Here is a 13,035-nt window from a genome sequence, read left to right on the forward strand (position 1 = left end):
TCGTCATCCCTGCGCTGCACACAGAGTGGACAACGCACGATGAGATGACTGGACACCTTGCATTAACAGCTACCTGCATAAAATGCGCTCGACATGTGATACAAGCTGGGGACCATCAGTTTGCAGTTCAGGAAGCAAGAGATGGTAGCAGTCCTAGTGGCCCCACCTGTGTTGCATAAAGTTAGCGGCTCCCTATAGGCCTTTTCAAAAAGAGGTTTTGGGCACCGCCATATTGGGGACTGGGCTGTGCTCGTAGAACAGGAAAGAGTTGAGGATTAAGCTTACACACATTCTCTGAACAGCTCAGAAAACTGGTTTTTCCGAGGATCGTGAAAAGGTCTATAGATTATATACAGTTTTGCTGAAGTTCGAATAGATTGCTGCATTGTTCGTTATGCCTATTTTATTTCATTTCCACAGACAAGTGCACATCATCAGAGCTTACCAGAGAGCTCATCGAGTGGGCAAGGAAAGCCGAGTGTGAGAGAGTACACCACACCAAAGTAATTGTCCTATTTGCATTTATTACAGACACCTTTTTTTTGTGTTTTCAGAGAAAGTGGCCACAGGCTATGCAGAGTACTAGTCACGTACAAAGACAGCGCACGACCACACAATACATCAAAATGCCCGGAGGTGCGGTTTCCGGGAACATGCCTGCTCCAAACACATTGTGGCACGCACATTAAATTTGTTCCTGACGTGCAGGCAAGAGGCATCGGCCAACAGGGGACCTCAGTGCGAACACCTCAGCCGCTTCAGCGCAATAATGTCTGCGCGAAAACGCTAACGTCATGTGTAACGTCGAAACACAGGAAAAACCCACATGTTTTCTGCTGGGGGGGCCCACCAAAGCCGCAGTTAAAATATATAATGCAACACATACACACACCCGCAAAGACAACTCACTTCACTTTCATATGTGGCAAAATGTCCTACGTGCACAGAAGTGCATACAACACTAAGCAGCTGTCACCACCATTAAAGCAATGTACATAGGAATTCAAAGAGCTATACATTACCGCACCCAACTAAACCGAAAATAAGAAAACAATAGCACAAGTCAGTCACACTCTAAAAGATGTTGGCATATAAGTTGTGAAATTGCGCATAAACCAACATAGGCGCAAGAAGCGATGTGGTGAAAAGCATGAGAAACCTTGTTTGATTTGGGGTTGTGGCATTAACCATTACCATCAGAGCTTGCAGTATGTAACACCAGTCATCCATATTTTCACTCATACTAAATGGGTTCTAGAAAAACACTCCCATGAGAGGGAAGTAACGGAGACAAAAGAGAGAAAAAATGTTACAGCACAACATTCAGACTAACTTAGCTAAACCAAGTTACAGCATCCAGACCATAAGGCATTGGTCAAAACATTTGAATGGCCTGCTGAGTAGTGCAATTTCGTTTTGACACCGAGAACAAGCACACTTAAATACTCATACGGATCTACAGTGACCCTACACACAAAAACATGTTAGCAAATATACTTTCGCACAAAAAAAAAAGGGGAAATTAACCAGCTGTTTTCAAAGAGAGCGCAGTATTTACTGTTTTTATCACACAACGCAACATTGGCACGTGTCATTTTTAAGCATTGAATGCCGTTAGCAGTATGAAACAAGCATCTCGGACTGACATGTGATCTGATGCAGGTCACTAGTACATAGTACTTCCAAGTCTATTTAGCGAGACCATTTGGAGTGCGTCACAAAGCAGGTATTGTAAACAATGATAGGCCGAACAAGGCCTCGAAATGTGACATCTGCTACAAGAATCACCGCCAAGAACATGCGGTGTTAAAATGTGAAGTATGACGGGTAAGGAACCAGCTATTCCTGCTGTTTAAACCAGTCCCAATGAGAGCATCATAAAAATACATTGATCATTTCTCCACGGCGACGTTCCTCAGTACAATAAGAGAAAAAAAAAAGGGGCACGTCACATAACAGTAAGGCTCTGCATTGGACCAAAGAGAAGTTAAAAAATGTCCACTTTGACCTTCGAAGCGCAGATTTTGGTGCGTCGCGCAGGTAAGGCATGAAGCAAAACGTTTTCACTGCTCCTGTTTCTCACGAACATTGCACATTTCTTCGGAATAAAAACACCACGCGTGAGATCTTCAGTCTTGGAAGGCATGCGCATGAAAGGTCCCATACAGCAAATTAAACTAAAAGCAATCCACACAAAGCAATCAACCTGCGCAAGCAAGATGGCTCTTTGCTTCCAAGTGTCACAGTCTATCACAAAAATATGTCCCAGCACAGATGTTGCAGTTGACTACAAAGAACTTGAAACAGCCCATCTTAGAAGCACATTGTGGACACTACATGAGTCTTCCCCAGTGAAAGGACAGAGAAAAGTATGATGCCAAATGCTACAAGCACACTGTAGATACAAGAGGTTTAACCGCACCATCCTCTTCACAATTTGGGCCCACTTCCTAAGCTCCACTGCTGCCTTAGGTTGTTTCGGCTGAGCACAAAATCCTGCACATGGCTCTTCTGTTCTAGCAGTCAAGCATAGTGATCCTAATAAAGTTGCCTTTCTAGCACCATCGCAAGGACTTATTGGATGCGCCTCCTGTAGATGAAAAAGTAGGTGTGGCATCCACCAGCAACCAGCATGGCTTTTGAAAGCAATTTGTTAGCAGGACCACAACAGGCGAGTGAAGAGTATTCAACGAAAAAAATGAAGCTAGGTTAGTTTACAGGAATAATGTCCGGCAAGTGCACAATGAAACCCCGGTGCAACTAAGTCATGCAACTCCATGCACAGTCGCACTTGGTATGACCCGTGCTGCATCAGCAATGACCACAGTGCGGTTTGCGCTTTGTAGCAAATGAATGCGCCATAGGATGCACTGCAGACAGCCTTAGATGCATAAGTACACCACTACTGGGCTCCCACTGCCTAATGATGGAAGCTCCGACTACTTCTTGCGTGTCACGGGTCATACCAAGCGTGACTACACATGTATCAGAACTCAAGATCCCTATATGAAATCTTTTCTGAAGTGAATGCTTTCCAGATTCAGCACACATCCTTATAAGAGAGGATTCAGCAGGGTCCCATCATATGTTTCTACTGGTCATGAAACTCTACCTAAAGTTTCATACAAGAAAAGAACTGGCCATTACAAGCGTAGGTGCCATTATCTTGAAGTGAGCAGCAGACCGCCGAAGTCAGCTGTCTCTGTAGCACCTTACACAAGAGGTAAGCTCGATCAGAATCTGCACACCAAATCCAAACAAAAAAAAAAAAAAATCCCAAACGCACCCTTAGCCTCCAACCCAGGCAAGCTGCTGGGTATAAGACATGGTATGTGCCATGTTCCAAACAATGTTTGAAAACACTACCCACATTCGTCTTCAGCTTGAATAGCGAACTGTTGCCTGGGTTATTAGGCCATGTCCAATGATGTGTGCTGGTATCCCTACCAGTCTCACCAAACTGTGCACAAATGGAAGGCTCTGCCCCCAAATCAATGTAGTGCATTAATGCACACACCAGGAGTGACATATCAAGCTCTCCTGCATAGTCATGCACATGTTTCATGACCAGTACAGAAATATCATGAGACGCTGGTGTTAGGATTCTGGGAAGAGTGCTTGAAGCCTCCTTCAGATACCACCACAGGTATTCTGTACATCAAGTTTAAAAAAACCCTTAGTTAACTGCGCATTATGCCCAACGGCAGATACCACAAACTCGCATGCTATATCTTTCCCCTTAACTCCTCATGCTAAAGAAACAAAATTGTGCACTTATGTACCCTTCACATTAAACACCAAAATATGGTCCGGATTTCATCCACACCAGTGACAAGTGGCACCTGCCACTTATTGAACTAAAAGCACAAGTCCTTTTCAACAAATTCCTTCAAAATCCATGAAATGAATTCAGCTGGAAAAGCTTTCAGGTAATACAGCTTTCTTTCAAAATTCACTCATCTGAAAACATATAAACCTCATGAACAGCATTCCGTCACATCGAAAGATTTCTGGTCACTGGTCTTTTCAACAGCTGTAGCTGAACTTGGCAATTATCGACCTGTAGCCCTTTTCATTTTTACCAATGCCTTCAGTAATGTAACTCAGACATTGTTTACTGGAAGCAGTATCTCAATGTCTCAATCAAAAGTCACTTGATAACCCATTATCATTCCATTAGTGACTCAATTTTTCCCCAAAAACCTCTATTTCTGCAATGGAGCCAATGAGGCAGCCTGCTACCTTATGAAAAACATTTTGCCTGTCTGTGAGTCTGGCACATCAGTATAATTGACAAGCCTGGTCCTGGCAAACTTTACTACATTTATTGATGATCAATTACTGCTGCCTCTTTTCAGGTGCTAAAACCAAATACATTTAATGACAATTCATTATTTTCCGCATACCTAACGAGAGGGCAGAGATCCCAGCCAGCCATTGCCAAAGTGCCAAGCAGAAATGTTTTAGGGTCGATTTATTTGTTTATGACGCAGTAGTTAAAAAGGGAACCAGGCTGGTATGATTCACTAATTCTACAACTGGTCCCATCCCGTTTTTGAATTTCCTGCCCTTGCCCACTGGCTTAATTAAGTGACGCCACGCCCCACATTCCCTCTACATAACTGGCTCAAGCCTAGCATATACCGGGGGCATGGCACCACTTCAGCCAATCACCTAGGGGGGGAAGAAAGGAAGAAATGCAAAAATGGGGTGGAATCTTTACATTACACTGGTCCTCATGTGGTGCAAGAAAAAAAGGAGGCCAACTTTGATCCAGAGCAGGCAGTGTGACAAAGAAATGCTGGGAATGTGAACCGCTCCCATGCAATGCCAATCTTTATGTTACTTTACTGATACCATAGGTAGTGTGAATCTTGCCACAGCACTTGCCCGGCTCTGGAACATTTCGTCAACTGGTTTTGCAGCCATGAACATGGTCATTAAAGGCTTGGTGAGGTGCACTATACACCCCTGCAAATCATTTAAGACCTCCAGAATAAACAATATAAAAGAAGCTCATTGCTTCCCTAACAACTCAAACTTACTTGCAACTGCTGCTCACAAAATTAAAAACTATTGCAGAGCCTTTACAAAACACACAAATTCTGTGCAGTGCAAGCATTGTGATGTGAAGAAAAGTCGTCGCTGGAGTCATGAAATCCCACCATAGCATTTGTACATTCTATTATCTCCAGCAGTATAGGACATTTCTCATGGCAAAACAATTGCACTAGCCTGTCTGAAGTTTTGAGGAAGAGCATCAGATGGACTGAATGATGAAAAGTTGCAGCCAGGCTTGTTGGTGCATGATGAAAAAAGAAATGAAAATATGGCGCAAAAGGCAAGGATGATTGAACCCCTCTGGGGTAAATGGTAGCCAATTTAGTCTCTTATTTGTTTGTTTTTTATTGTCTTTCTTGTGCCCCATTCTGGCATTCTTTTCAACTCAGCAACATTACTTCCAACCTCACATCAGTGGCCCCCATTAGCCGGTATATGCCTGTTCATGAAATGTTCTGCAATCTTTACAGTTGCTCGAATGAAGGCAACCTACTATGAGCCTTGAAGGCAGGTGCCACCATTGATAGTATATATGCATGTTTGCAGCGAAACGATAAGGGCCTTAGGAACTTTCCAAAGAACACTTATACGCTCGTGAGTGGACTCGTTTAAGGTGTACGACATTTTGTTGGAAGGCCTGTGAGTGATTAAATGAATTGTTTTAAGAAAAATCTCATCAAATGCACTTGCTGATGCGTGACACTGTCCTAGCTGGATGTTCAGTTGTGAATGACTAAAGTTGGTGGCTGCGCACCTCTTTGAACTGTGCTTGCACCTATTCGTACAAATATGTGGGAAGAAGTAATGCAAGCTGTGTCCGTATTTTTTTTTTTTTCCATTCCCAATTTCGCACCAAAAGCTGGCCATGCCCAATCATTTGCGAGACTGCTCGGGGAAGCAAAGGTATCCATTTGACATTCACCACTTTCCTTGGGTACAGCACTATCACGGAAAATGCTTGTCAGGCCCTCAGTGTACTGGTTTCTCCACAACAACTTGTTTCTGGGAGAAGCCTCGTGCATGTAGCCTGTGTTGCTTGTGTTGCACCTTCTAATGCAAGGGCAGGCAATTTCACCAGCTGTCAACTCCACTAGGTTCGAACCCTCAGTGGTCGCACACATTGCAAATAAAGCGAAGATGTGAGCAAACCTCAGCTCCGGAAATTGCAGGGACAACGCAAAAGCTTTCCTACACCCAGTTTGAAGTGTTCTGAACCATACTGCCTTTTCATGAAAGGCTCAATTCCAAACAAAACATCACTGACCTTGGGTGTGACAACACGGTTCGCCTTTTGTGGCTGCTACTGCAGCTGCTTCCAACAATAAAAATAGCCCTCCCAGCAAAACTTCTGAGAAGAGGCAGAGTAAAATACACTTCTTATGGGCCAAGGAAAATGGCTAAATTAGGAGACACGACAGTTGCGAAACTGTTGCAGTGGGCTCGGCATGCTTATACAATGTGAATGCCCTTAACGACAAACAAACGTGCTTACGCACCCTCACCACCAGCAGCATAGAATAAGGTGCTTGTCATTCATAAAAAAGGGAATTGCCACCCATGGCACCCTCGCTTAATGAAACCAAACCGCTCGTGCCACGCAAGCACACTGCCAGTCCCCCAAGAAGCACGGCCTCAGTGCTCGTTCTTGGGGCACCCTTCGCCAAAGTTTTGGGCAACAAAACCAACTCCAGACCGGGGCACTAAAACCCACAAATATGGACTGCTACCAAGATTAAGCGAAGCCCGGCAACAATTCACTTTTTGCTCTTCTCGCGAATCGTGAAGGAAAGCTCATGGGAGGCTTCATGCCTGCCTTGACCCGTGCCCTCTAAAACTGAACGGCACTCCGTTCCACATAACAACAATGTCGTGCGACAAAAACTTCGCAAGAGCTCAAAGTCCGGGAGGTGACCGACGCAGTGGAGGCTCACGTGACGACGATGTTGGCGGCGACGATGCCGGCCGTGGGGGCAGCAGGCAGAAGAAAAAGGGTCCGGCGGGCAGGGGCGCAGGAGGAGAAGCGGCGTTGTGGTGACTAGTGGGTATGTGCGTTGCCATGTCAGGGAGGAGGTGTCATGAAGCTGTGCCCTTGGTGCGGTGGAGTCGGCCATTGCGCTGGTACAGGGTCACTGATGCTATGTGCTTGTTGCGCATCACCTGCAGCAAAGACACAGGCAGAATGGCATTTCAGCAAGGCAAGATGCTGCAGTTCCAGGCTCGCGAAGTGCACAGAGCTGTCACCAGGGAAAAAGAGTGAGAGCTGATGTCTCATGAAGATTGTCCCTCTTCATAACCCTGTCAATATATTGTCAGCTACCGCAGAAATAAAGCCAACGTGCACTGCTCTTAACACGCAGGTCTGCCTTAACTGGTTTGCTAACAGCAAATCATTGCCCTAAGGCTGATTTCAATAAAATGGTCAAATAAAGGAATAGTTGAAAAAACAGCAGATTCAATTCCTGTTATTCAAATTCAACCACAGTGCTGAGTTCAACAGCTGGAGTATATGCACATATAATAATGCAAGCATGCATATAACACAAGAGCCTCCATGATAAATTAAAATGTTATTACAGTAAAAGCTCGTTCATTCGAACCTCGTTAATTCGGAAATCTGGATAACTTGAACAGGTGGCTCAGTCCTGGCCAATGCACATGTCATACCCCTGTCACAGGGGCAAGTTTAGTGACACTTTCACGAAGTGCACTACCCTTGAACGAATGACACTTTCGGTGCACGCTGTCACATGGCAAAAAGAAGTGCCATTTGAAAATAATGGCAGTCACGATGGATGTTGGAGCACCTTTGAGAAATTAGTTTGTTTTCGCATAAATACTCAGAAAATGCAATTTATTTGCAAATCTAATTACTCTGAGTTAATTTTCAGGTTTATTTCCACATCTTAATAAATGTTAACTTCAAAAAGCATCACAATCCGATACAAGTAATACAGTTGATGACTGAAAATTCGGGCATGCTTGATTATTCGGACTTTTTTCGCAGCACCGCGACATTGCCCATAAAGCCGATGTAAAAGAGCACCTGAAATTTCGGACGCACCGCAACTGACTGCTTGATTTTTCGAACCTCGTTCGCACTCGCTGCCAATACCCAAGCCGGCATATAATACGCACAGTGGAACCTCATTACTTCAAACTGCAGGATAGATCGAAAACTTGATTAAATAAAACGAAATTCAAGCTTAAACGGGGCCTCTCGCGATACTGAAATTCTGCGCGGGTCGGCACATTGCGCCCGCGTGGTTTCGAATTTGCAAGGTTTTTGAACGTCTTCCGCCGCACGAACCTTTTTAAAAGCAGTCAGAGTTCGCGGAACTCAACTATGCCTAGTCTTTCGCTTCGAATACAGAAAGAGGTAGCAGCAAAGCGCATGGGACGGCGAGCGCGGAGACGCTGAGCGCGGGAGGAAATGGTGGTGCATTTTAAAGAAAGGTCAGCGTATCCGTGGCGAAACACACCGCAACCCTGACTTTTCTATCGTAAAACCGTAAATAACTGGCATTTCGATGGCAGGCAAGATGCCCCTAATTATACGCAAGCCACCGCAGAGTGCATATCGCTGAATACGATGCCGATTTTGGCTCTAGTCGCTAGGCCTAATGACAGAGGCCAACGCCGACGGAGCACTTGTTTCGGCTGTTTCTCGGTTCTTATTGTTTCACCATCTTCGCGTTCTCGTTCTGGGCCCATCGTACTGCGGGCGCAATGCAGTTCCTGCAGTGGCGTGTTCGCTTTCCCGTTTAGACTTTGTCCCAATCCGTGCATTCATCGGGGACATGCTGAGGGCAGCACAGCCAGGCCGAGCTCGTGAAAGCAGTCGCTGCCCGTCGTCAGTGCACATGTCGCTTGGCGAAATTTAGTCATTAGAAGCTTTAGAATGTGTGCAACACAACTGACCTCTTCCTCCAGCATAAAAGCAATAAGTTCGTGATTTTTTTCGGTGAAATCCGGACTGCCTGATTTTTCAGTCATTTTTGCGGTCACTAGAGGGTCCGAAAAATCGGTCGTCGACTGTACCCCTGCTACATAGACGTTTCAAATGCCTTCCAACCGAATGTCATTCGACTCGACTTCTGCCTTGCGCTGCTAGAATTTATTACAGCCTTCAGCTCAGGAACATTCTAGTCAACGAAGCTCTGCAAAGACATTCAGGATTTTGGGATGCCTCCAAAACAGCCCGCACTACCCGCACCGCATCCTATCCCGCACTGACCAAAAGCCGTCGCCATCGCTTCGCCCCACCCACAGCAACACCAGACTGCTTCGGTTCCGTGGGTGTTGATTTTCATGTGTGTTGCTCAATTTTTCTGCTTCTTTTTTAGCAAATAATTTGTGTACGCACTAAATGAGTGCTTGAAGATCATAGTATACCACTGAACACTTACTGCATAAGTGCAAAATTTCCAGACTGCACTCCAGCAGTACCCTTCTTTACATTGCTGTGCACGAACTGCTAGTGCTCGCTTGCATGACATAAAATGCAAGCTGCGCAATAGCTGCCTTAAATAATGTCATTTTTGTACCAGTTGTACTACTATTGCTTGTTTACAAACTGCAACAACTCTGTAGGAAGCGCCGATGCAACCATGCGCCTAGGAAACACTTGATAGCCGGGTTACTGACATCCCTGCTAATCATCCCTGCTTTCTTCAATGAGACGGCTATGTACTTCATTTTGAATCAGCTTATCCAGAAGGAAGTTCGGTAACCATTCACATTCATTTAAACAGCCTTATTTCTTATCCACAAGGTTACAGCAACAACTGCTGCTGGCTGCCTAATGCACTGAGCAGCAGTCTGAGTCCCACCGGCACTTCCCGTTCAGTGCATGCACGTCGAGTAGTGTAAGCAACAGTCAATTTCAGGTCACTTTTGTCAGAGCTATACTCATCGGACGTTTGCCTTCGCTAAACGTTGTGAACTTGCTCTCCACAATAGTTGAAATTGCACACACAAACACTGCGGACTCATTAGGCCTATGGCTGAAGGGGGCCGTCGTCACTTGCAGAGCGAGAGCAGCTGTTCAAGTGTGCGCACTATTTTTAGTTGCTGATGATTTAAAACAAGTTCTCATTAAAAGGCGCAATCAAGAAAATAAAATGGAGACTTTAAGACCTTTTAATTCTCAAAACAAATTTTTTAATGTCGGAGCACTGCTGTTCAGAATACACACTTGCCTTGCCGGACCAAGTGAAGCGAGTTTGCCAAACTCACAATGAGGAAAGTGTATTCTGCAGCGAGTGTCATTAAAGCTCTTCGTGTGACACTGCACGAATGACACCTCAGGCGAATGTCGTCTATGATGTCGGACGCTCACTAATTCGGACGCTATCGGTCTAGCACCGGTTAACTCAAACGGGCTCCTGCAGGGAAGTAGAGTCCACGTGAGACTCGCACGGCAACAGATCTTCGAAAAAGCCTTACTCAAAACCTGACCTCCATGCTAGTCGCTCACGCGCCTCTGACGTGCGCAACAGGCGTGACGACAAACAAACAGCCCCCCCCCCCCCCCCCCGTCTCTGAGAACAGCAGACCACTTGGCTTCGGCTTCGCTTTTCTGAGATTCAAGCCAACCCACAGTGACAGTAATTCGACCGGCCAGCATCAGCCAGCTAACCTAACCCTGCTTAACACAGTTTCGGACGCTGACTGGCACGCCGCTGGTGTTTTCTTTCACCCAGTTTCTTTTTTTTCCCCAGCTTCGGCGCCATTTCCTTTGCTTGCATCTGCATGGCTGTGTTCTTCGACCAGTGCGTCGAAACTGTGCGCACGTCACATGCAGTTTGCTGTTTGTGCGGTGAAGCCTCCTCTCATGCTGCTTATGGGTATGACACAGCAGCAATGGAGCTCCACCACGTCGCACCATGAAGGATGTGGGAGGCTCTTACTATTCTGGAGAAGTTCTGCTTCGATGCTCCCAACAGTGCGCTCTAAATAAGGCATTAATGGAAATGTGAAAAGCAGTCGATGCTGCACTGTTCTTACCCCAATCAGGTAGCCATTGCCCAGTTTTTCCCCAAATAAATTTACCATGATGCAAGTAGTTCTTGTTTTTCCGGCATCATTCGATAAGTTGAACTTTTGGACAATTCAAACATTTTCCCTGGTCCCTTGGAGTGCAAATTCACGAGCTTTTACTGCACGATTATATCATGAGGTCAACATGTTCAGGCAAACCACAGCCGAGCCGAGGGCTATATGAGCACACTGTCATCTTAGATGCTGTCAACGTTATTTGAGCGGCAAAAGCATGCATGAAAAAGCTAAACACCACAAAACCTTCCAAACAATGCATGTTGCCTTTCCCAAAGCAGCAGCAATTGTGCAGCTGTTCCTCCACTTCTTGCTGGTGCTGTTTTGCATTTTGTGCTGCACAGTGCACAGTGATAGTTCGGCCCTTTACTGCACTAGCAGTATGGCCCTCGTTTCCTCAAAATCTGTTCCTGTGGGTGTCATAACCAGAGGGTTGGGTCAGTGGAACGCGGAGCGTGGAAATGTGAAAGGGAGAGGAGGTTGTGCTGCAATAGCACCCCTAACAGGAGCAAGTGGACCTACAGTTGGATACAATTCAAGAACAAAGCGGCTTTTCCCCGACAAAGGACCCCTTCCATACGATGGTGTTGGCCGATCCTTATGACCTTGCTAGAGTGATAATGCAGGGAGTGAAAGGGGATAGTCCCACCCCTGCATTGTCATGCTAGTAGGTTCATGAGAACCGGCAGACGCCATTGGCTAGAAGGGGGTCCTTTGGTAGGGAAAAGCCGCTTCGTTCCCGAGTTGTACCAGACTACAGCATTCACGTTGGAGCCGCCATCTCAGCGAGTGGAGGAGTGCGAGAGGGAGAAAGAAGAGGTGCACAGTAAAAGCACTCCCAGTGGGGCATCGAATCGGAAAGACGCAATTAAGAGACGGATACTAAAACAGATCTCAAAAAGGCAAAAATTAAAGCCTTGCTGCTGATGCAGAAATGTATGATATGATTACCTGAGATTTTTTTTTTTTTCTCCTACCCCACCCAGCTCTTTCACTGGATTTTTCTCTCTAAATGGCTCACACCACCTTCCATCCACATTTGTAGCCACTCTCTCTTTCTTGCCTGCGCATGCTGCGAAATTCTCGATGACCTAAGGTTGTCAAGAAGTTGACTTCTCGTAGCTCACAAGTCTGGTGTTTGGGCTCGCTGCAGCTATCTCAACCAGGAGCAAAACAAATTCGCACTAACGCCGAACCTTGTTATAATGGAACAGTTTATGACAAAATAATGAGTAATACATATGGCAAAGGAATACTAACCTCCTTTGAAGCTTCCTTAAAAGACTATGCATGTTGATTTTAGACAATAAAATCTGCCCCGTAGTGGCGGCCTTCTCATTTGAGCATCCGCCTCACATGTGGGAGACGCGTGGCTCGATCCCCAGCGCTGCTGGAGACACCTCCCTCGGTCTGCATGCCGCTGTTGCACCAGGAAACTGATTCTTTGCCTTGCATTGCTGACGTGCTCCTCCGTCCCCGCCCCTGACTATAGTGAGAGTTACCAGTGCCAGAATCCACGTGAGCAACCGCAAGGCGGCGATGGACGTCCGTTGCTCATGCAGTGTCTTTTCTCTATGTTCTATTGCTTTCCGCTGCTTTTGAACGTGAACTGTTGTAGTACCACATGGTATGACATTCCAAAGCGAAAGCAGAGGCGATACGCTAACGGCACTGGAGCACGGCGCGTTGTCAACTGTGGTCACGTCACTTTTCTGTCAAATTTTGTAACTCAGCACATGCTAATAGACATATATTAGTGTGGGCAGAGAAAAAGAAAGAAAAATGATAGGCAGTTGGCACAGCGAGTTCATTATATCAGTCAATCGTCGCAGTGCCTAGGTTACGTGGAAGTCTCAAACACACGCACCTCACTGGAGGCAGCGTTGGGGAATCGAGAAACTTCGTAATATCGAGAAATTT

At 45.8% G+C, this 13,035-nt stretch overlaps 1 protein-coding gene across 2 annotated transcripts in view; it reads right to left on the reverse strand.

Moving 5' to 3' along the window:
- Nucleotides 1–503: 503 nt before the first annotated feature.
- LOC144128045 (phagosome assembly factor 1) overlaps nucleotides 504–13,035 on the reverse strand; it is a 41,361-nt gene continuing 28,829 nt past the window's right edge. For both annotated transcript variants that reach the window (XM_077661090.1, XM_077661089.1), the window contains exon 13: nucleotides 504–7,218. In XM_077661090.1, coding sequence (XP_077517216.1) covers nucleotides 7,135–7,218 — 84 coding nt within the window. In that variant the 3' untranslated portion in view covers nucleotides 504–7,134. The remainder of the gene's footprint in view (nucleotides 7,219–13,035) is intronic.

The sequence above is a fragment of the Amblyomma americanum genome, chromosome 4, assembly GCF_052857255.1.
Source record: "Amblyomma americanum isolate KBUSLIRL-KWMA chromosome 4, ASM5285725v1, whole genome shotgun sequence".
Lineage (NCBI taxonomy): Eukaryota > Metazoa > Arthropoda > Arachnida > Ixodida > Ixodidae > Amblyomma > Amblyomma americanum.